Here is a 23,000-nt window from a genome sequence, read left to right as displayed (position 1 = left end):
TGTTCCCTTCTTGAATGCTAAATGTAAGAAACCCGTTATCTCAGAACTCTAGAGGATGTACTCTCAGCACTACAGAGAAGAAAGCTAAGGGGCAGGAGCATGGGGAGAGATGCAGTTAAAGTAGGCTTTGCAGTCATTGCCTGGCTTTAGTCCTTCCAGACACTTACTACTTCGTAACCAAAGGCATGAAAACCTGAGCTTCTACTTACCCACCTGACATGGGGTCTTACCAGCATGGGATTATTGTACGCCTGAGATTAGCACAGTGGTGACCTTCATTTAGGTGAGCTATGGATGAGGAAAGTGAGGAAAAGTAGGCACTTACCACATGGATGTAGATCACCTTTATGACACATTCTTTAGTGCTCCGCAATGCCCTTTTCCATATCTAAATTGTGTTCTCATTGTACCCCAGCCACCTCAGGCCCTAATTTACCCTACCTTATCTTTTTTATCAGATATGAATGCCTTAATCTCTTTAAAAATTTGAGCTTTACAAAAAGGGTAACTATATATATGTTATTTACTAAGACTTGCTTTTAAATCTCACCCTGTAAGAATTCCTCCGTATCTGTAGTTTCCACCACTGATAACTTGAGGGCCACTTATTTGACGGACCTTTGAGATTTTTATTTTTCAGCACTGCTTTAAACATTACCAGAGATGTATCTTGGATGTCCAATTTTACAAGATACACCAGCCACTTGCCCAAATGGCTATAGTAACATGTACAAATGGTCCTATACGCTGGAGTGAGGGCAGTCGGGGCCAGAAAGTCCTGCTCAACTCCTCAATCCCATGTCCCCATCTATTAATTGCACAGATGTCCCAAGTGCCTGGCACCTAACATGCTCTGAATACACAAGAATCATGTGATATAAATCCAAGTCCTAGGGTGGCCCTGGCATTTTGAAAACCAAACCAATTTCCACTTCACATCACCATTCAATCACCTCTCCCCGCAAAGCTACTTCATTTGTTAGTTTTTCAAAAATCTGAGGCCTGGATCACCCCCAACAGTGACTCTTATTCAGGTCTAGAGGACGGAGCCTGTAATCATGAAGTCATGCGGGTAGTCTGGACAAGGTGTCTGCTCTAACCTTTCTCCTCCTGCCTCTCCATGCAGTTCTCAATGCTGCACCCAGCTTCTTCAGGAAGAGACCACTGAAAGCAAAGTTCATCTTTACACAACACATCCCCAGAACTATCAGTAAGACAAACAGCAGCAAAGAACTCAGCTTTTTATTGAACGTGCTACTAAAGAGGTTTAGTCAAAAAGACCAAAGCCCATGTCATCATCAGACTCTTCAGATTCTTCTTTCTTTGCTTCCACTTTCTTCTCCTCAGCTAAAAACAAAAGAAAAAATAGTCAGTTACCTCTCTAAAACTCCAAAGAGCTCCAGGCCCTTCAACTTTCGTGGTCAAAAATACCCTAGATTTCCCTCATCAAACTATGCCTCTGGTTTTAAGATTTCTATACATCATCTACTCTTAGCAAATGAAGAACAATTTTGCCTATAATACTTCTAATCTCCACACTCTGATACCAAGTTTCCTACCTGGGGCAGCAGTGGTGGAGGGGGCGGGACCTCCTGCTGGTGTAGCACCAGGTGCTGGGGCAGGTCCACCTGCCCCCACATTGCAGATGAGGCTCCCGATGTTGACATTGGCCAAAGCCTGCAATACATATGCATATATAGGTAAATGCTTAGTCCTGTCCTTTTGTTCCAGCACCAAAATGCTGGCTTAACTTGCTAGGAGAAATTTCAAGCTTCCTTAAACATTCAAACCAGGATGCTTTCCACAGTTCATGTCTCCTCCTTAGAGTGAATTCAATTTTTTTATACTACGTAGTTCTAGGACTTTTCCCAAGGGAATTCACTGAAGATGATTTACGAACAATGTGTCCAATCTTTCAAGTCTCAAGGTTGAAGGACACAAGATGAATAGTTAGAGGCTATCAGTTTCACTTGCCAGAGATTAAGTTACCTACACAATGGAAGGTAGCCAGTGCTAAGTTCCTTGGGTAGGAACCCGGTTTTCATTAGTCTTTTATATTCCAACACAGAATAAGTGGTCAATAAAAGGCCATCACCATGCTGGCAGGATTTACTTGGAACAGCACAGGTGATATTACCTCCTGGGTGACCCTTTTATGAAGGAATGACCTGGTTAATATATTTTCCTCATGATTTTAGAACAGAAGGAAAGAGAAAGCAGAGTCTGAGACCAAGAAAAAGAGACAAAGACATGACAAAGCAAAACCTTAATTCGCTCCCAGAGGTAGAAATGTGAGGAAATTATTGCTCATACTTGGACAAGTCCAGTGGAATTCTGGCACTTCTGGAGTTTAGCATGAGCACCTGATTTACTCGTCTTCCAAAATTTGCTTCTCCAAATTATTGCCACCATCACCTTACCTTTGCAAACAAGCCTGGCCAGAAAGGTTCAACATTTACACCGGCTGCTTTAATGAGGGCATTGATCTTATCCTCCTAAAACAAATAAAAACGGCAATCCATCAGACAGCGAAGTTTAGCTTTCGTAAATGTCTCCGAAATACTGTAAATTGAAAGCAAATCACTCTTAACGTGGGTACAAAACTACGTTTACCCAGTTCAAATATTCTATCGGCATCGCATGTATGCTAATTTAAGACGACTCTTCCACTCTAAAGACAAAAAAAATTTAAAAAGCCTCTGCTCTTGTGTGCCAGGTACTTTGCACGGCCTCGAGTTCATCGCTGCCACTTCACAGGCTGGGACTTGCCCAAGTCACGCAGCTATTTTAAGTTGTGAGGCAAGGCCAGAGGTGCAGCAGAGCCTCCACACCACGCAGCCAGGCCCCAGGGAGTCTTCTCAAGAGCAAGAAAGGAAATCACACCAAATGGAGGTATAAAGCGTCCTGGGGCATTTTCTAGCTGCGGATGAGGCTGCCCACGTGTTGCACAAATTACTCTAAATACAGGTTGTCAAAGCCCGAGCGCGCCGCCGCCAAGTGAAAGCCACTCCCTCCGGGGCGGGCACGTGGCCGAGGCCCCAGGCCGCCCTCACAGGGGACCACCCGATGGGCGCCCGTCCCCCTCCGTCGGGGTGTCGATGGCCGCGGCTCCGGCCATAAGAGTCCGCCCCGGACGCCTGTGAGGGCGGGTAACCTGCGCCCCGCCACCGGCCCAGGCTCGCACTCACCGTGACCGTCACCTCATCGTCGTGCAGGATGAGGGCCGAGTAGATGCAGGCGAGCTCCGAGACGGAGGCCATGGTGCGGGAGAGGGCTAGGCAGGGTCTGCCGGGCGCGGTGCTAGTCGCCGGATGAAGTGAGGGCCTCACCCCAACGCGGCCTTAGCTTCCTCGGAAGGACCAAGCACCTTAGCGGAAGCTGAGGAAAAGGAAGTGCCCGCCTTCGCGCAGCCCCTTATACCTGCCACGCGGACCAATCGGCGCCCGAGCCTGCCGGAAGAGGCGTGACTAGAGCCTATCGCGACAACACACCAAAGACGCCTGCGCAAACACGTTATCTCGCGCGTTTGCGGGTTCAAAAAGTTGCTAGGTGTTTGCAGACGCCAATTCCCGTGGCTTGGGTAAAAACTCAGAGCTTGTGAACAGTAAAAATATTTTTAGCAAAAAGTTACCTAGATAAATAGGTATCACTCCCACCTGCTGTAGCCCTGTGAGAGTGTTTAAGCAGGCAGTGACCTGCTGAAGAGCAGGAAATAGGTTTTAACCTGGAGGTCCCTGTGCTTAGCGCAGCTTCTCGGATAAAATACTAAGTGAATATAGGAGAAAATGAGAAACCTGCAACGTTACTGTAGCAGAGGCACTTGAGCGCCTACTGTGACCCAGGCACTGAGCCACACTCTGCAAGGATTCACTTAATCCTCACCCAGCATAAGAGGTAAGTACTATTATCTCCATTTTGTGGGTGGCGAAACTAAGGTGTAGGCCCGGTAACTACACAAGATTCCGCAGTTACTACGAGGCCGAGCCTGGATTTGGAATCTAGGAACCTAAATTCAGTGCTTCCTTCTTGTGTGTGCAGAGAGGGATGGGTCTGGGGATTATGAGTAAATTTTGTCTTTTTTTTTTCCCCCAAAGCATAAAAGATATATTAGGAATATAGGGGAACTTTACACTTCAGCTTCATTTTTTTTTAAATAAGGGACCCCGTGGTTGGATGTAAACGCCTTGAAACTGTACTTGTGATGTTAAAAGACCTCTTGATGTAACGGCTGTCTGGCTAGGTGCTGTATTGCCTTTTTTTTTTTTTTTTTTTTTTGCGGTACGCGGGCCTCTCACTGTTGTGGCCTCTCCCGTTGCGGAGCACAGGCTCCGGACGCGCAGGCTCAGCGGCCATGGCTCACGGGCCCAGCCGCTCTGCGGCATGTGGGATCTTCCCGGACCGGGGCACAAACCCGTGTCCCCTGCATCGGCAGGCGGACTCTCAACCACTGCGCCACCAGGGAAGCCCTGTATTGCCTTTTTGTGTCCTTTGAAGCTAATGAAACTGGTGTTGGGTTCATGCTGAGAGGTTTTCTTTAGATTTTTTTTTAATTGAGGTATAATTGATATATTAGTTTCAGGTGTACAACATAATATTCGATATTTGTTTATATTGGGAAGTGATCATCATAGTAAGTCTAGTTAACATCCATCAATCATACATGGAGAACAAATTTATTTGTGTGTGATGAGGTCTACTCTGTAAGCAACTTTTCAGCGTGTGGTACATTATTAACAGTAGTCACCATGCTGTACCTTACATCCCCATGACTTATTTATTTTATAACTGGAAATTTGTAGCTTTGATCCCCCTTCACCAGTTTCACTCAGCCCCGCATCCCCACCTCGGGCATCCACAAATCTGTTTCCTGTATCTATGAGCTTCTTTTTGTTTTTTTTGTTTTTTGTCTGTTTGTTTAGATTCCACATATAATGAGGTCATACGGTATTTGCCTTTCTCTGACTTATTTCACTTAGCATAACACTCTCAAGTTCCACCTATGTTGTCTCAAATGGCAAGAGTTTATTCTTTTTTTGCTGAGTAGTATTCCATCACATTTTCTTTATCCATTCATTCGTTGGTGGACACTTAGGTAGTTTCCATGCATTGGAGATTGTAAATTATGCTGCAGTGAACATGGGAGTGCGGGTATCTTTTCAAGTTAGTGTTTTTCGTTGTCTTCTAGTAAATACTCAGAAGTAGAATTTCTGGATTTTTTTCCCCCCATGGATCAAGCTCATGTTTAATAGCATCGATGTGTAGCGGGGACACAAGGTTGAGTGATGGAACCCTGCCCTAGGGGCTCACAGTCCATCCAGAGCCACAAGTATTACAGCACTGGGCGTGAGTGCTGAAGCAGCCAAGTGCACGAGTGGGCATGGAGGCAGGACTGCTGAAGAGCAGAAGGGAGTGCAGCGCGGGCCCAAACAGTAGCTTCTAATGCAGCAGGCAAGTGCCTGGAAGGGAGCCCAGACTGGCGAGGAGGCCCCGCACCCCACCCTCCTGCATCGAAGCTGTCCCAGTGGGCCAGGGCTACTGGTAAGCCTGTACGTAGGGAAGTACCCCTCTCTGCCAAGACACCCTCCCACTTACACTGAATAGTGAGAGCAGCTGCTTCCTCCATGCAGCCTTCCTTAATTTCCAGTCCAGAGGACAGGGGACCCAGGGAGCAGAGACTGGGGCGGGGGTCAAAGCAGACACTACAGGAGTTACGTCCAAAAGGGCTGGCATGGCGGACCCAGTCCAGTCCCAGCCAGCACCGAAGTGGGTGGGTTTGTGGGGGAGAGTTACACGGACTGTACAAACTTGATGGGGACTGATCTGTGCAGCTCTTTGCAACTAGCGGGAACAGGCCAAGTGAGAAGGCGCTCCCCAACAAGGTGTGGAGATGCAGCCAGAGAGCCCAGTGGGAGGCAGCCTCTGGGCCACTGAGGGAGTCGGAGAATGAGGGGCACAGGGCAGAGGCCATTGTCCTGCTGTGCCCTCGGGTGGCGGTTTAAGAGGAGCTGTTTGTGCCCAGACACGGTAAACCCCAAACAAGTGCATCTCCTGCCCAGCAGTGGGGCAAGTGGATGGGGCACTACCTGGTACACTATATCTAGAGTTGGCTGGCAATGCCACACTGTCCTGACAGGGAGCCATGGGGTTCCATGGCCACGCAGGCCGCTTCATGACAAGGGGGCACTGCCACACCTGCCTGGGCCGTGTTCGGAATCCAGTGCTGTGGGTTGGGGCGTGGGACAGATTATAGTAGTTTTAATTTTCGAAGGAACCTCCGTACTGTTTTCCGTAGCACCTGCACCAATTTACATTCCCACCAGCAGTGCGTAAGGGTTCCCTTTCTCCACATCTTCACCAACACTTGTTAGCTCTTGTTGATGATAGCCATTCTTAACAGGTGGGAGGTGATAGCTCATTGTGGTTTAAGTTTGTTTCTCCCTGATTATTAGTGATGTTGAGCACCTTTTCAAGTACCTGTTGCCCATCTGTATGTCTTATTTGAAAAAATATCTATTCAGATCTGCCTGTTTTTTAATTTGATTGTTTGTTTTTTGTTATTGAGTTGTATGAGTTGTTTGTTTGTTTGTTTGTTTTGCGGTACGCGGGCCTCTCACTGTTGTGGCCTCTCCCGTTGCGGAGCGCAGGCTCCGGACGCGCAGGATCAGCGGCCATGGCTCACCAGCCCAGCTGCTCCATGGCATGTGGGATCTTCCCGGACCGGGGCACGAACCCATGTCCCCTGCATCGGCAGGCGGACTCTCAACCACTGCGCCACCAGGGAAGCCCTAGAGTATTTTTAATTTCATTTATTGTGTTGTTTATCGTTGCTTGTTTCATCTTTAGTTCTTCTAGGTCCTTGTTAAATGTTTCTTGCATTTTCTCTATTCTATTTCCAAGATTTTGGATCATGTTTACTATCATTATTCTGAATTATTTTTCAGGTAGGCTGCCTATTTCCTCTTCATTTGTTAGGTCTGGTGGGTTTTTACCTTGCTCCTTCATCTGCTGTGTGTTTTTCTGTCTTCTCATTTTGCTTATCTTACTGTGTTTGGGGTCTCCTTTTTACAGGCTGCAGATTCGTAGTCCCTGTTGTTTTTGGTGTCTGTCCCCAGTGGCTAAAGTTGGTTCAGTGGGTTGTGTAGGCTTCCTGGTGGAGGGGACTAGTGCCTGTGTTCTGGTGGATGAGGCTGGATCTTGTCTTTCTGGTGGGCAGGTCCACGTCTAGTGGTGTGTTTTGGGGTGTCTGTGGACTTATTATGATTTTAGGCAGCCTCTCTGCTAATGGGTGGGGTTGTGTTCCTGTTTTGCTAGTTGTTTGGCATAGGGTGTCCAGCACTGTAGCTTACTGGTCGTTGAGTGAAGCTGGGTGTTGGTGTTGAGATGGAGATCTCTGGGAGATTTTCGCCGTTTGATATTACATGGAACTGGGAGGTCTCTTGTGGACCAGTGTCCTGAAGTTGGCTCTCCCACCTCAGAGGCACAGCACTGACTCCTGGCTGCAGCACCAAGAGCCTTTCATCCACACGGCTCAGAATAAAAGGGAGAAAAAGAAGAAAGAAAGAAAGAAAGAAAGAAAGAAAGAAAGAAAGAAAGAAAGAAAGAAAGAAAGAAAGAAAGAAAGAAAGAAAGAAAGAAAGAAAGAAGAAGGGAGGGAGGGAGGGAGGGAGGGAGGGAGGGAGGGAGGGAGAAAGGGAGAAAGGAAAGAAAGAAAGAGCGAAAGAGGATAAAATAAAATAAAGTTATTAAAATAAAAAATAATTATTAAGAAAAAAATTTTTAAAAAGAAAAAAGAAACAAACAAAAACAAAAACCACGGACGGATAGACCCCTAGGACAAATGGTGAAAGCAAAGCTATACAGACAAAATCTCACACAGAAGCATACACATACACACTCACAAAAAGAGGAAAAGGGGAAAAAATAATAAATCTTGCTCTCAAAGTCCACCTCCTCAATTTGGGATGATTCGTTGTCTATTGATGTATTCCACAGATGCAAGGTACATCAAGTTGATTGTGGAACTTTAATCCGCTGCTTCTGAGGCTGCTGGGAGAGATTTCCCTTTCTCTTCTTTGTTTGCACAGCTCCCGGGGCTCAGCTTTGGATTTGGCCCCGCCTCTGCGTGTAGGTCGCCAGAGGGCGTTTGCTCACTCAGGCCGGGTGGAAGGAGCCTGCGGTGGCAGAGGGCGTTGCACCAGCCTGAGGCGCGCTGTGCGTTCTCCCAGGGACATTGTCCCTGTATCATGAGACCCTGGCAGTGGCTGCACAGGCTCCCCGGAAGGGAGGTGTGGATAGTGACCTGTGCTCGCACACAGACTTCTTGGTGGCGGCAGCAGCAGCCTTATTGTCTCATGCCCGTCTCTGGTGTCCATGCTGATAGCTGCGGCTCACGCCTGTCTCAGGAGCTCCTTGAAGCAGTGCTCTTAATCCCCTCTCCTCGAGCACCAGGAAACAAAGAGGGAAGAAAAAGTCTCTTGCCTCTTCGGCAGGTCCAGACATTTCCCCGGACTCCCTCCCAGCTAGCCGTGGTGCACTAACCCCTTCAGGCTGTGTTCACGCTGCCAGCCCTAGTCCTCTCCCTGCATCAGACCTCCGAAGCCCGAGCCTCAGCTCCCAGACCCTGCCCGCCCCGGCGGCTGAGCATACAAACCTCTCTGGCTGGTGAGTGCTGGTTGGCACCGACCCTCTGTGTGGGAATCTCTCCACTTTGCCCTCCGCACCCCTGTTGCTGCGCTCTCCTCCGCGGCTCCAAAGTTTCCCCCTCCACCACCCGCAGTCTCCACCCGCAAAGGGGCTTCCTAGTGTGTGGAAACCTTTCCTCCTTCACGGCTCCCTCCCACTGGTGCAGGTCCCGTCCCTATTCTTTTGTCTGTGTTTATTCTTTTTTGTTTTGCCCTACCCAGGTACGTGGGGAGTTTCTTGCCTTTTGGGAGGTCTGAGGTCTTCTGCCAGCGTTCAGTAGGTGTTCTTTAGGAGTTGTTCCACGTGTAGATGTATTTCTGGTGTATCTGTGAGGAGGAAGGTGATCTCTGCGTTTTACCCTTCCGCCATCTTCCCCTATGTCCTCTTGTAACATTCTTTATTTTAAAGTTTATTTTTATATGATATGAGTATTGCTACTCCAGCTTTCTTTTGATTTCCATTTGCATGGAATATCTTTTTCCACCCCCTCACTCTCAGTCTGTATGTGTCCCTAGGTCTGAAGTGGGTCTCTTGTAGACAGCATATATATGGGTCTTGTTTTTTTTTTTTTTTTTTTTTTTTTGCAGTTCGCGGGCCTCTCACTGATGTGGCCCCTCCCACTGCGGAGCACAGGCTCCGGACGCGCAGGCTCAGCGGCCATGGCTCACGGGCCCAGCCGCTCCGCGGCACGTGGGATCCTCCCGGACCGGGGCACGAACCCGCGTCCCCTGCATCGGCAGGCGGAGTCCCAACCACTGCGCCACCAGGGAAGCCCTGTTTTTTTTTTTTTTTTAAGTATCACAAATGAGGTCTTTTATTTGTCACCATTAAAAGTTTGATTTTTAAACAGATTCCTGGACTGGTGGTTCATATCCATCAGCTCGTTCAACTTTAGCACCTGTCTCGTCCCCAGTAGCTTTTCCAGAACTACTACCTTCACCATGTAACTCCATGAGTTTTCCCAATTCAAACTTGGGCTTCTTCAGCATTTTTACTTTTCTAACAAAGACATGGAGTGGATAAATAGACTGGCAGGCCTTTTCTATGTCTTTTCCAATGCTGTCTGGAATCAATTTATTGACCACCTCTTTCAAGTCATTTGTCTGCACCTCTCGGGTCATGATTTCCATCATCTTCTTACGGATCTGGCGGACCTGCTGGTGCTGGGCATAAGAGGTCTTCCGAATCTGATTGTTGCGTTTTTTAGTAAAACCCACACAGAAGAGACGAAGCAAATAACCATCGGTAGTCTTGACATCAACGTGAGCTTCAATCATGGTCTGCCATTTTTTGACCATGGAGCACATTTTGTCACGGGTAAGATCCATGCCATGGAAATTAGTCAGGCAGTTTTTGCCCTGAACGTCCTCAGTAATAAGCTTGAATTTTCTAAATGCAACTTCATCATTCTGCAGATCAGCAAGGCTCACTTCAAACACACTACCCTTGAGGCCATCAGATGCAATTTTGGTTCCTTGAGTTCTCGTGACTAGTGTTTTCCCAATATTTCTTATATTGAACATAGCTGGTGATTTCACATCATACCAATCTTTCTTAGAAAATGCGTCAACCACCTTCTTCTTGGCTCCCTTTTTACCGCCTTTCATAAGGCGCTTGTTCTTTCCGACCGCCATGGTCTGGGTCTTGTTTTTGTATCCATTCAGCAAGCCTGTGTCTTTTGGTTGGAGCATTTAATCCATTCACGTTTAAGGTAATTATCGATATGTATGTTCCTATGACCATTTTCTTAATTGTTTTGGGTTTGGTTTTGTAGGTCCTTTTCTTCTCTTGTGTTTCCCACTTAGAGAAGTTCCTTTAGCATTTGTTGTAGAGCTGGTTTGGTGGTGCTGAAATCTCTTAGCTTTTGCTTGTCTGTAAAGCTTTTGATTTCTCCATTGAATGTGAATGAGATCCTTGCCGGGTAATCTTGGTTGTAGGTTCTTCCCTTTCTTCACTTTAAATATATCATGCCACTCCCTTCTGGCTTGTAGAGTTTCTGCTGAGAAATCAGCTGTTAACCTTATGGGAGTTCCCTTGTATATTATTTGTCATTTTTCCCTTGTTGCTTTCAGTAATTTTTCTTTGTCTTTAATTTTTGTCCATTTGATTACTGTGTGTCTCAGCGTGTTTCTCCTTGGGTTTATCCTGCCTGGAACTCTCTGCGCTTCCTGGACTTGGGTGGCTATTTCCTTTCCCATGTTAGGGAAGTTTTCCACTATTATCTCTTCAAATATTTTCTCAGGTCCTTTTTCTGTCTCTTCTCCTTCTGGGACCCGTATAATGCGAATGTTGTTGCGTTTAATGTTGTCCCAGAGGTCTCTTAGGCTGTCTTCATTTCTTTTCATTCTTTTTTCTTTATTCTGTTCTGCAGCAGTGAATTCCACCATTCTGTCTTCCAGGTCACTTATCCGTTCTTCTGCCTCAGTTATTCTGCTATTGATTCCTTCTAGTGTATTTTTCATTTCAGTTATTGTATTTTCATCTCTGTTTGTTTGTTCTTTAACTCTTCTGGGTGTTTGTTCTTTAATTCTTCTAGGTCTTTGTTAAACATTTCTTGCATCTTCTTGATCTTTGCCTCCATTCTTTTTCCAAGGTCCTGGATCATCTTCACTATCATTATTCTGAATTCTTTTTCTGGAATGTTACCTATCTCCACTTCATTTAGTTGTTTTTCTGGGGTTTTATCTTGTTCCTTCATCTGGTACAAAGTCCTCTGCCTTTTCATTTTGTCTGTTTTTCTGTGAATGTGCTTTTCCTTCTACAGGCTGTAGAATTGTAGTTCTTCTTGCTTCTGCTGTCTGTCCTCTCTCTTTCGAGTTACTTCACTTAGTATGATAATCTCTAGTTGCATCATATTGCTACCAGTGGCATTGTTTCTTTCTTTTTTATGGCTGAGTAATATTCCATTGTGTATATGTACTACATCTTCTTTATCCATTCATCTGTTGATGGACATTTAGATTGTTTCCATGCCTTGGCTATTGTGAATAGTGCTGCTATGAACATAGGGGTGCATGTATCTTTTTTTTTTCTTTTAATCAAAGGGAGAAGTTATTTTTTTCTTAAATATATATTTTATTTATTTTAGTACATTACAGTTGCCATTCTTTTTGATGCTCTAATTATCTTGTTTCTGACTGGTGGGAACCATTTCCAGTTGTCTCTTTTTGTTTTGTTGGGTTTTTTTTGCGGTATGCGGGCCTCTCACTGTTGTGGCCTCTCCCGTTGCGGAGCACAGGCTCCGGACACACAGGCTCAGCGGCCATGGCTCACGGGCCCAGCTGCTCCGCAGCATGTGAGATCTTCCCAGATCAGGGCATGAACCTGTGTCCCCTGCATCGGCAGGCAGACTCTCAACCACTGCGCCACCAGGGAAGCCCTCCAGTTGTCTCTTGAGTCTTCTAATATCCCAATAGTCTCTAATAGCTTCTTTGACTTCTGATATTCTCTGTTTTTCAAAAAAATATTTATTTACTTATTTATTTATTTATTTTTGGCTGCGTCGGATCTTTGTTGCATGGGATCTTCACTGCAGCATGGGGGATCTTTCATTGCAGCACACGGGCTTCTCTCTAGTTGTGGCATGTGGGCTCAGTAGTTGCGGCACGTGGGCTCTCTAATTGTGGCGTGCAGGCGCCACCAGAGCACGTGGGCTCTGTAGTTGTGGTGTGCAGGCTTCAGAGCACATGGGCTCTGTAGTTGCGCCACGCAGGCTCTCTAGTTGTGGCTTGTTGCGCTCAGTAGTTTCGGTGCGCATAGTCTTAGTTGCTCCGTGGCGTGTGGGCTCTTAGTTCCCCAAGCAGGGATTGAACCCATGTCCCCTGCATTAGAAGGTGGGTTCTTAAGCACTGGACTACCAGGGAAGTCCCAGGGTGCATGTATCTTTTTGAATTACAGTTTTGTCTGGATATATGCCCAGGAGTGGCATTGATGGATCATATGGTAATTCTATTTTTAGTTTTCTGAGGAACTTTCATACTGTTTTCTGTAGTGGCTGCACCAACTTACATTCCCACAGGCAGTGTAGGAGGGTTACCTTTGCTCCACATCCACATCCAGCATTTGTTATTTGTAGACTTTCTAATGATGGTCATTCTGACCATGTGATGTGGTACCTTATTGTAATTTTGATATGCATTTCTGTAATAATTAGCAATGTTGAACTTCTTTTCATGTGCCTATTGGCCATCTGTGTAACAAATACTTTTTTAATATATATATGAATTTATTTTATTTAATTATTTTTGGCTGCGTTGGGTCTTCATTGCTGCGCATGGGCTTTCTCTAATTGCGGCGAGTGGGGTCTACTTTTTTGTTGCGCTGCATGGGCTTCTCATTGCGGTGGCTTCCCTTGTTGCGGAGCACGGGCTCTAGGCATGCAGGCTTTAGTAGTTGTGGCGCACCGGCTCAGTAGTTGTGGCTCGCGGGATCTAGAGCACAGGCTGAGTAGTTGTGGTGCACGGGCTTAGTTGGGATCCTCCCAGACCAGGGCTCGAACCCGTGTCCCTTGCATTGGCAGGCGGATTCTTAACCACTGCCCCACCAGGGAAGTCCCTAAGAAATACTTTTTGAATTAAATTAATATTTTGTTCCACAAGTTGTTTTATAACCGTAGTAACAAAACCTGAACCTTAGAGTGCGAGAAAGGTAAATTATAGGCTCGTCTCAGTTATGAATGTAAACGCATTCCAAAATAAAATATTAATGTCAGTTATATCTCAATTAAACTGGGGGGAACAAAGCCAAAACAGTTAATGAACTGAATCTGTACTGTATGTAAAACTACGGTATATCATGACTAAACAGGATAGTTCAACATAATGAAGTCTATTAAAAATAATTCATTAACAAATTAAAGAGGAAAATCTACATGAACTTCTTATAGACTCAGAAAAATCACTTGATAAAATTAAGTAACTATTCCCATGGATCGTAGAAAGCTGGGATAGAAGGTAACTTCCATATCCTAAGGTATCTACCAAAAATGTACAGCAAACATCATACTTAACGATGAAACTTTAGAAACAAACTCCTTAAAATCAGGAACAAAAAATGATGCCTGCTTTCTCTGCTTCTGTTCCAATTACTATTTTAGAGTTTAGCCATCTCTGTAAGATAAGGTATTAAAATTGGAAAGTCGTAAACTTCATTATTCATAGATGATATGATTGTTTACCGAGAAGTTCCAAGAGGTTCAATAGACAAACAGTTCAGATTAATAAGTAGTTTGGCAAGGTTACTAGATTCAAGATTAATATACAAAACTCAGCAGCATTCCTGTACTCAGCAGAAGTCAGTTAGAAGATACAATATTTAAAAATATACCTCATACAGGGGCTTCCCTGGTGGCGCAGTGGTTGAGAGTCCGCCTGCCGATGCAGGGGACACGGGTTTGTGCCCCGGTCTGGGAAAATCCCACATGCCGCGGAGCGGCTGGGCCCGTGAGCCATGGCCATTGGGCCTGCGCGTCCGGAGCCTGTGCTCCGCAACGGGAGAGGCCACAACAGTGAGAGGCCCACATACCGCAAAAAATATATATATATATATACCTCATACAATAGCAATTCAAGTCATGGTTTCTAGGAATAAATCTAACAAGATGTGGATGACCATCATTTTAAAAGTCATAAAATTTTATGGAACAACATCAAAGGTAAACTAAAAAGAGTGATATATTCACAGATGGAAGGATCTTTTTTTTTTTTTTAATTATTTATTTTTGGCTGCATTGGGTCCTGGTTGCTGTGCGCAGGTTTTCTCTAGTTGCTGCGAGTGGGGGCTACTCTTTGTTGCGGTGCACGTGTTTCTCGTTGTGGTGGCTTCTCGTTGTGGTGGCTTCTCGTTGCGGAGCATGGTCTCTAGGCGTGAGGGATTCAGTAGTTGTGGCTCTCAGGCTTTATAGTACAGGTTCAGTAGTTGTGGTGCATGGCATAGTTGCTCCGTGGCATGTGAGATCTTCCCAGACCAGGGCTCGAACCCGTGTCCCCTGCATTAGCAGGAGGATTCTTTTTTTTTTTTTTTTTTTTTTCTTTTTGCGGTATGCGGGCCTCTCACTGTTGTGGCCTCTCCCGTTGCGGAGCACAGGCTCCGGACGCGCAGGCCCAGCGGCCATGGCTCACGGGCCCAGCCGCTCCGCGGCATATGGGATCCTCCCAGACCGGGGCACGAACCCGTATCCCCTGCATCGGCAGGCGGACTCTCAACCACTGCGCCACCAGGGAGGCCCAGCAGGAGGATTCTTAACCACTGTGCCACCAGGGAAGTCTGGAAGGATCTTAAAGTGGGTAATTCTCTCCAAATTGTGTAATTTCAGTCAAAATTCCATTATGCTTTTCAGTGGAATTTGACAAATTGACCTTTAATTTTAATGGAAGAATCAAAGGCCATTAATAACTTTCTAAGTTATAAGGGAGGATTAACTTTAATGTAAGTTTCACTGAGGGCACAAACTGGTTTACTGCTGCATTTCTTATTCCTAAAACAGTGCCTGGCACGTAGGAGGTACTCAAATAAATACATATGGAATGAATTAAAAGTGTTATTGACATACAAATAAACAGACCATGAGAACAGAGAACCCAGACGTACACTCTATTTGTAAGAGAACTTGGTAAGGTCAGAGGTATGGCTTTATAAATCGGAAAGAGGTGGTTAGGGGGAAGAGTACCTTTTCAAAAACCAGCAGTGGGACAACTAGTTTTCTATCTGTATGGGAGTGGGGAAAGAATGTTTTTAATTCCCTCCTCATACCGTACATAATGTAAAAAGCAAAACTATAAAATTTTAGAGGAAAACATAGGAGTTTTTCGGTGATATCAATGGATGAAAATTTTCATTAGGCACAGAACAGAAAGGAAAAGATTGATGTGTTTGATAACATTAAAATTGAAAACTATTTGGTTGGCCAAAAGGTTCATTAGTTTTTTTCCGTAAGATGGCTCTAGTAGCACTTAGTTGTCTTTAACTTCATTCGAAACAATTTTGTTAGATTGTATGTGACAGTTGAAATATCAGCATGCATTTAAAAAAAGATTTACCAAAATTGGTGAATTTTTGTATAGTCATTTTAATATTGAAGATGGAATAAAAAAGCAACATTATTGGCATATTAGGCTTTATTATTTCAAGAAAGCTAAAAACACAACTGAAATGCAAAAAAAGATTTGTGCAGTGTATGGAGAAGGTGCTGTGACTGACCGAACACGTTAAAAGTGGTTTGCGAAGTTTTATGCTGGAGATTTCTCACTGGATAAAGTTCTTGGTGGAAATGAAAAATGTGTCTTTTATTTTTACTTGAAAACCAAAGGCACTTTTTGGCCAACCCAATAAAAGCCAAAAGTCTGAAAAAACCAAGTCTGAAAAACTGTCACAGCCAAGAAGAGCCTAAGGAAACACAATGACTAAATGTAATATGGTTTCCTGCATGGAATTTTGGGAAAGACAAAAGATATTAGGTTAAAACTAAGGAAATCTAAATACAATATGGACTTTAGTTAATATATCAATATTGGTTTATTAATTGTAACAAATATATCATATTGGTGTGTTAAAAAATAGGGGCAGCTTGTCAATCAGTGGGGCTTAACCACTGGTTGTGGCCAGGGAAAGAAACAGAGAGCCCTGCCAAAATCACTGCCATCCCAGAGTGACTGAGCGTGCTCAAGGCTGCTCCATCTAAGAGCAACATTAGATGTTTCGCAATGTGGGGAGAAAACAGACTTCACTAAACTCATCAAGCCAATCACTAAACAAGTAAGCAAAAAGCCAGAGAACCAATACCTAGTCTTGCTATATTACCTAAAATGTCTAGTTTCCAAAGGGAAAAAAAAGAATGCAAGACATACAAAGAAAGGAAAACCTACATGTTTGGGGAAATAGCAGGCAACAAAAACTGCCAATGAGAACAATCACATATTAGATTTAATAAAGACCTTAAAGTAGCCATTATAAATATGTTCAAAGAACCAAAGGAAACCATGCTTAAAGAAACAAAGGAAGAAGTGTTGACAGTGTCTCATCAAATAGAGAATATAAAGAGATTGTTAAAATTAATGACTTTTTCAATAAACTTCAAAATTTTTTCAATAAAGATATCATTAAAAAGAAAAAAAGTAGGAACACCTAGCTGTGAGATATGTGGGAACTCTATACTATCCTCACAATTATTCTGTAAGTCTTAAACTTTTCTAAAAATTAAGTTTTTATTTATTTATTTATTTGGCTGCACAGGGTCTTAGTTGCGGCATGTAGGATCTTTGTCGCAGCATGCTGGCTCTTAGTTGCAGCATGCGGGATCTAGTTCCCCGACCAGGGATTGAACCTGGGCCCCCTACATTGGGAGAGTGGAGGGAAGTCCACCAGGGAAGTCCCTTAAGTTTTTTTTAAAAAAATACTGTAACCAAAGTGGGAAAAGAAAGTCAGATTGGGAGAAGATATGAGGCCCATAGTACCCAAAGGATATATAAAGTTCTACAAACCAATAAGAAAAGACTAAAAACTAGTCCTGTTTTGTAAAACATCAAAAATTATCAGGTAAAATTGACTAGGGCTAAGAAATTTTTAGTTAAACTATAAAAATGAGTCAGTCATTAACAAAGTAGTTAACAGCTTTGATGTCAGACTTGGGTTTAAAAATCAGCTCCATCATTTATGACTTTGGGGGGTCCTTGAGCAGGTCATTAACTCTTTCCATCTATTTCTTCACCTGTAAATGATAAATAACACCTTTACAGGGCATCAGAGACTGAGCACCCAATTAACCACAGCTATTCTTCATGACTATTTAAGAGAACTATTTAAGCAAAACATCAACTGCCCCTGCATTTCCCTTTATTTTGTGTAGTTCAGGGGCTTACTAGATTCAACATACTGTTCAGACAAATTCTACTACCCCACGTTCCCGTATCATAGTAAAAACTTCCTGTTAAGATGTATTTCACAGGAATTCCCTGGCAGTCCAGTGGTTAGGACTCCACACTTCTGCTGGGGACCCGGGTTTGATCCCTGGTCAGGGAACTGAGATCCCAAAAGCCACATGGTATGACCAAAAAAAAAAAGTATTTCAAAAGACTAAGCAATAGGATATTTAAAAAAAATTAAAATAGTCAAGAAATAGAAAGATGAAATACAGTAGCATCTATTGAGAGAGGTGCTCTGAAGCATTCTAGAAACACACCTATGACACTGCTTACTACTATACTATTAGTGACAAGAAAGTAGATTTTGTCTTTTTCCTTAACCTTTGAATCTGCGTTTGGCTAGGAGTAATATCATGCCTTCACTATTAATAAAAAACAGGTAAACTATAATTTTAGTAATAAAAAGGTTCAGCCTCAGAAAAAAAAAAACTAGCTTCAAGAAAAATGTATGTTCACCCAGATAAGAATGGATATTTCGCCATGATGTTCAATAGTACTTCTAATTATGTTGTCCCCAAACCTTGTTTTTTGTTGAAATGTCTAGAAGAGCATACTTAATACATATATATTATGGTTGTCAGGCAATTCGTTGAATTTGTTAATTCAGTGGCAAATTATTTTATATTATCTAGTGCTTTCTTTTTTTTAACAATTGCAAAAATCTACTTTTCATTTTTTATTGAAATATATTTGACATATAACATTGTGTAATTTTAAGGTGTTCAACACCTTATAATGTATAGTTAGATCATTTATATATTATAATATTGCCATTGTAGCAATACTTAGCACCTCTATCACATTTCATAATTATTCTTTCTTTTTACTAGTTGGAATAATCAAGTTCTAGTCTCTTAGGAAGTTTGATGTTTATAATACAGTATTGTTGTCTATATTCACTGTACTGTGCATTATATTTCTAGGGCTTATTTATACTTATTGCAAGTAAACTTAACATCTTTCCTGTCCTCCGTAACCACCATATTACTCTCAAGTTTTACAAGTTAGGCTTTTTAAAATTTCACATATAAGTGACATCAGACAGTACTTATCTAACTTATCTCGCTTAGCAAAATGTGCTCAGGGTTTATCCATGTTGTCTCAAATGGCAAGATTTTATTCCTTTTTATAGTTGAATAATATTCCATTGTTATTATATATAACATATTTTCTTTGTCCATTCATTCGTTGGTGGACACTTAGGTTGTTTCCATGTCTTGGCTATTGTAAATAATGCTGCAGTGAACATAGGGGTGTAGATATCTTTTCAAGGTAGCATTTTCGTTGCCTTCAGATAGATACCAAGAAGTACTTATGTATTATTTATCTTTGATGTCTGGATCATATGGTGGTTCTACTTTTAATTTTTTGAGGAACCTCCATACTGTTTTCCATAGTGCCTACACCATTTACGTTCCCACTGACAGTGCATCAGGGTTCCCTTTTCTTCACATCCTTGCCAGCACTTGTTATCTCTTGTCTTCTTGATGATTGCCATTCTAACAGGCATGAGGTGATAGCTCACTGTGATTTTAATTCACATTTCCCTGATGATTAGTGATATTGAGCATCTTTTCATGAACCCATTGGCCATTTGGAAGTATTCTTTGAAAAAATGTCTGTTTAGTTCTTCTACTCACTTTTTAATTAGATTGGGGGTTTTTGTTTGTTTTTCTGATGTTGAGTTGTATGAGTTTTTTAAAATATATTTTGGATATTAACCCTTTATCTAATACACAGTTTGTAAAAATTTTCTCTCATTTTGTAGGTTGCCTTTTCATTTTGTTAATTGTACCTTACTATGCAAAAGCTTTTAAGCTTGATGTACTCCCATTTGTTGATTGTTGATTTTTGCTTTTGTTGTTTGTACTTTTGTTGTCATATCCAAAAAAATCAATGCCAAAACCAATGTTGAGAAACTTCTTCCCTATGTTTCATTCTAGGAGTTTTATAGTGTCAGATCTTATGTTTGAGTCTGTGATACATTTTGAGTTAATTTTTGTGAGTGGTGTAAGGTATGGGTTTAATTTCAGTGCTAGGCATATGTTAATCCAGTTTCTTAGCACCATTTGTTGAAGAAACTGTCTTCTCCACTTTGGGTGCTCTTGGTTCCCTTGTTGAATATTAGTTGACCATATAGGCTGGGGTTAATTCTGGGCCCTTTATTCTGTTCTTGGTCTATGTGTCTATTTTTATGCCAGTACCATACTGTTTTTATTACTGTAGCTTTGTAGTACAGTTTGAAATCAGGAAGTGTGTGATACCTCCAGCTTTGTTCTTCTTCTTCAGGATTACTTTGGCTATTTGGGGTCTTTTGTGGCTCCATACAAATTTTAGGATTTTTTTTCTATTTCTGTGAAGAATACTGTTGATATTTTATGGGGATTGCATTGAATCTATAGATGCTTTTGAATATTATAGACATTTTAGCAGTATTAATTCTTATCCATGAGTACAGATATTTTTCTATTGTGTCTTTGATTTCTTTCAGCAATCTTATAATTTTTGTTGTACATATCTTTCACTTCCTTGATTAAATTTATTCCTGGGACTTACCTGGTAGTCCAGTGGTTAAGACTGTGCACTTCCACTGCAGGGGGTGTGGGTTTGATTCCTGCTCAGGGAACTAAGATCCCACATGCCACGAGGCACAACCAAAAAAATTTTAAAAAAAGAAAAGAAAATTACTCCTAAGTATGTTATTGTTTCGATGCTATTGCAAATGGGATAGTTTCATTTCTTTTTCATATGTTTTCTCCTTAGCGTATAGAAATGCAACTAATTTCTGTATGTTGATGTTGTATCCTGCAACTTTACTGACATCATTGATTAGTTCCAACAGTTTTTTAGTAGAGTCTTTGGGATTATCTTTATACAGGATCATATCACCTTCATTTCTATATACAGGAAGAGTAACTTATTCTTCTCCAATTTGGATGCCTTTTATTTCTTTGTCTTGCCTAGTTACACTAGCTAGGGCTTCCAATACTATATTGAATAAGAATGGTGAGAGTGGACATCCTTGTCTTATTCCTGATCTTAGAAGAAAAGCTTTCAGTCTTTCTCCATTGAGTATAATGTTAGGTTTGCATTTGTTATACATGACCTTTATCATGTTTAGGTATGTTCCTTCTATACCCAACCTGCTAAAGGTTTTTTATCATGAAAGGATGTTGTATTTTGTCAAATGTTTTTTCTGCATCTATTGAGATGATCACGTGACTTTTATCTTTCATTTTATGAATATATATTATGTTTATTGATTTGCATATGTTGAACCATCCTTGCATACAAGGCATAAATCCCTCTTGGTCATGGTGTACAATCCTTAAGAGTTCTTGAATTCAGTTTGCTGATACTTTGTTGAGACTTTTTGTTCCTATGTTCATCAGGGGTATTGATCTATCGTTTTCATTTCTTGTGGTGTCCTTATCTGGCTTTGGCTTCAGGGTAATGCTGGCCTCATATCAATAGAATCAGTTTGGAAGTATTACCTTCTCAAATTTTTGTAAGAGTTTGGGAAGGATTGATGTTGATTATTCTTTGAATGTTTGATAGAATTCGCCAGTGTAGCCATCTGGTCCTGGGGTTTTCTCAGTTGGGAAGTTTATGACTACAGACTTAATCTAGTTGGCTATTATTGGTCTGTTCATATTTTCTATTTCTTCCTGATTTAGTCTTTTTTTAATTTATATTATATTGGAGGGTAGTTGATTAAGAATGTCATGTTAGTTTCAGATGTACAGCAAAGTAGTTCAGTTATACATATATATATCCTTTTTCAAATTCTTTTCCCATTTAGGTTATTACAGAACACTGAGCAGAGTTCCCTGTGCTATACAATAGGTCCTTGTTGTTATCTATTTTAAATATAGTAGTGTGTATATGTCAATCCCAAACTCCCAATTTATCCCTCCCCTTTGGTGACCATAAATTTGTTTTCTGAGTCTGGGAGTCTTTCTGTTTTGTAAATAGGTTCATTTGTATCATTTTTTTTTTTTTTTAGATTCTGCATATAAGGGATATCATCTGATATTTGTCTTTCTGGGTTTTCTAAAAAATATTTATTTATTTAGGCTGCACTGGGTCTTAGTTGCGGCATGTGGGCTCTCAGTTGCGGCATGCTTACTTCTTAGTTGCGGCATGCTGACTTCTTAATGGCAGCATGTAGATGCTTAGTTGTGGCATGTGAACTCTTAGTTGCGACACACATGAGAGATCTAGTTCCCTGACCAGGGATCACACCTGGGCCCCCTGCATCAGGGAAGTCCCTTTCTCTGTCTGACTTACTTTACTCAGTATGACAATCTCTAGGTCCATCCATGTTGCTGCAGATGGCATTATTTTGTTCTTTTCTATGGCTGAGTAATATTCCATTGTATATATGTACACATCTTCTTTATCCATTCCTCTGTTGATGGACATTTAGGTTTCTTCCATATCCTGGCTATTGTAAATAGTGCTACAATGAACACTGGGGTGCACGTATGTTTTCAAATTATGGTTTTCTTTGGGTAGGTGCCTGGGCATGGGATTGCTGGGTCATACAGTAGTTCTATTTTTAGTTTTTTAAGGAACCTCCATACTGTTCTCCATAGTGGCTGTACCAGTTTACATTTCCACCAACAGTGTAGGAGGGTCCCCTTTTCTCTACACCCTCTCCGGCATATATTATTTGTAGATTTTTTTATGATGGCTATTCTGACCAATGTGAGGTGATGTCTCGTAGTTTTGATTTGCATTTCTCTAATAATAATTAGTGATGTTGAGCATCTTTTCATGTGCTTTTTGGCCATCTGTATGTCTTCTTGGGAGAAATGTCTATTTAGATCTGGGTTGTTTTTGATTGGGTTGTTTTGGGTTTTTTTTTTTTTGATATTGAGCTGCGTGAGCTGTTTGTATATTTTGGAGATTAATCCCTTGTCGGTAGCATCATTTACAAACCCCATTCTGTGGGTTGTCTTTTCATTTTAAATATTTTAAATATAGCAGCATGAATGCGTCAATCCCAAACTGCCAACTTATCCCTCCCCTTTGGTAACCTTTGGTAACCAGAAGTTTATTTTCTTAGTCTGTTAGTCTGTTTCTGTTTTGTGAATAGGTTCATTTGTATCCTTTTTTTTTTTTTTAGATTCTGCATATAAGTGATATCATATATTTGGAGTGATTATTGATATCACTCCCTTCTGTCTCCTTTCTTTGTTGTTTCTGTCTACCTTTGTAAAGTGGTGGTTTTCCTTAGTGATTTGCTCAGTCTTCCCCCCACTCCCGCTTTTTTTTTTTAATGTTTCATGCCTCTAGATTTTTGTTTTGTGGTTACCTTGTGGCTTATAATATATCTCATAGGTAAAATAGTCCTTTTCATGCTGTTGATAGCACCTTGTTTTCATTCGCCTATAA

General features: G+C 42.0%; 2 protein-coding genes and 1 long non-coding RNA gene across 3 annotated transcripts in view; 1 reads left to right on the top strand and 2 right to left on the bottom strand.

Annotated features, from left to right (window-relative positions):
• Nucleotides 1-1,227: 1,227 nt before the first annotated feature.
• On the bottom strand, nucleotides 1,228-3,385 carry RPLP1 (ribosomal protein lateral stalk subunit P1). The gene is made up of 4 exons (XM_082618878.1): nucleotides 3,189-3,385; nucleotides 2,421-2,495; nucleotides 1,560-1,677; nucleotides 1,228-1,347 (listed from the first exon to the last, which is right to left on the bottom strand). Exons 1-4 carry the CDS (start codon nucleotides 3,258-3,260, stop codon nucleotides 1,268-1,270), a joined length of 345 nt encoding a protein of 114 aa, XP_082475004.1. The 5' UTR covers nucleotides 3,261-3,385; the 3' UTR covers nucleotides 1,228-1,267.
• Nucleotides 3,386-3,520: 135 nt separating this feature from the next.
• Nucleotides 3,521-23,000, top strand: part of LOC309802723 — a 31,077-nt gene continuing 11,597 nt past the window's right edge. The window contains exon 1 of the long non-coding RNA XR_014293861.1: nucleotides 3,521-3,894. This is a non-coding gene — a long non-coding RNA (uncharacterized lncRNA). The remainder of the gene's footprint in view (nucleotides 3,895-23,000) is intronic.
• Nucleotides 9,462-10,338, bottom strand: LOC309803106 (small ribosomal subunit protein eS1-like). Its single transcript, XM_082619016.1, has one exon. It carries the CDS (start codon nucleotides 10,314-10,316, stop codon nucleotides 9,525-9,527), a length of 792 nt encoding a protein of 263 aa, XP_082475142.1. The 5' UTR covers nucleotides 10,317-10,338; the 3' UTR covers nucleotides 9,462-9,524.

The sequence above is a fragment of the Mesoplodon mirus genome (assembly GCF_964341445.2).
Source record: "Mesoplodon mirus genome assembly, chromosome: 4".
In the NCBI taxonomy this organism is placed as follows: Eukaryota; Metazoa; Chordata; class Mammalia; order Artiodactyla; family Ziphiidae; genus Mesoplodon; species Mesoplodon mirus.
This window is presented reverse-complemented; position numbering and strand designations above follow the sequence as displayed.

What these genes read in the sequence shown, in the direction of transcription:
- RPLP1 (XM_082618878.1), bottom strand. Translation starts at nt 3,260, where the DNA reads ATGGCCTCCGTCTCGGAGCTCGCCTGCATCTACTCGGCCCTCATCCTG. An exon ending in ACGATGAGGTGACGGTCACG is followed by an intron (nt 2,496 to 3,188) that starts GTGAGTGCGAGC and finishes TATTTGTTTTAG; the next exon opens with GAGGATAAGATCAATGCCCT. An exon ending in GGCCAGGCTTGTTTGCAAAG is followed by an intron (nt 1,678 to 2,420) that starts GTAAGGTGATGG and finishes TATGTATTGCAG; the next exon opens with GCTTTGGCCAATGTCAACAT.
- LOC309803106 (XM_082619016.1), bottom strand. Translation starts at nt 10,316, where the DNA reads ATGGCGGTCGGAAAGAACAAGCGCCTTATGAAAGGCGGTAAAAAGGGA.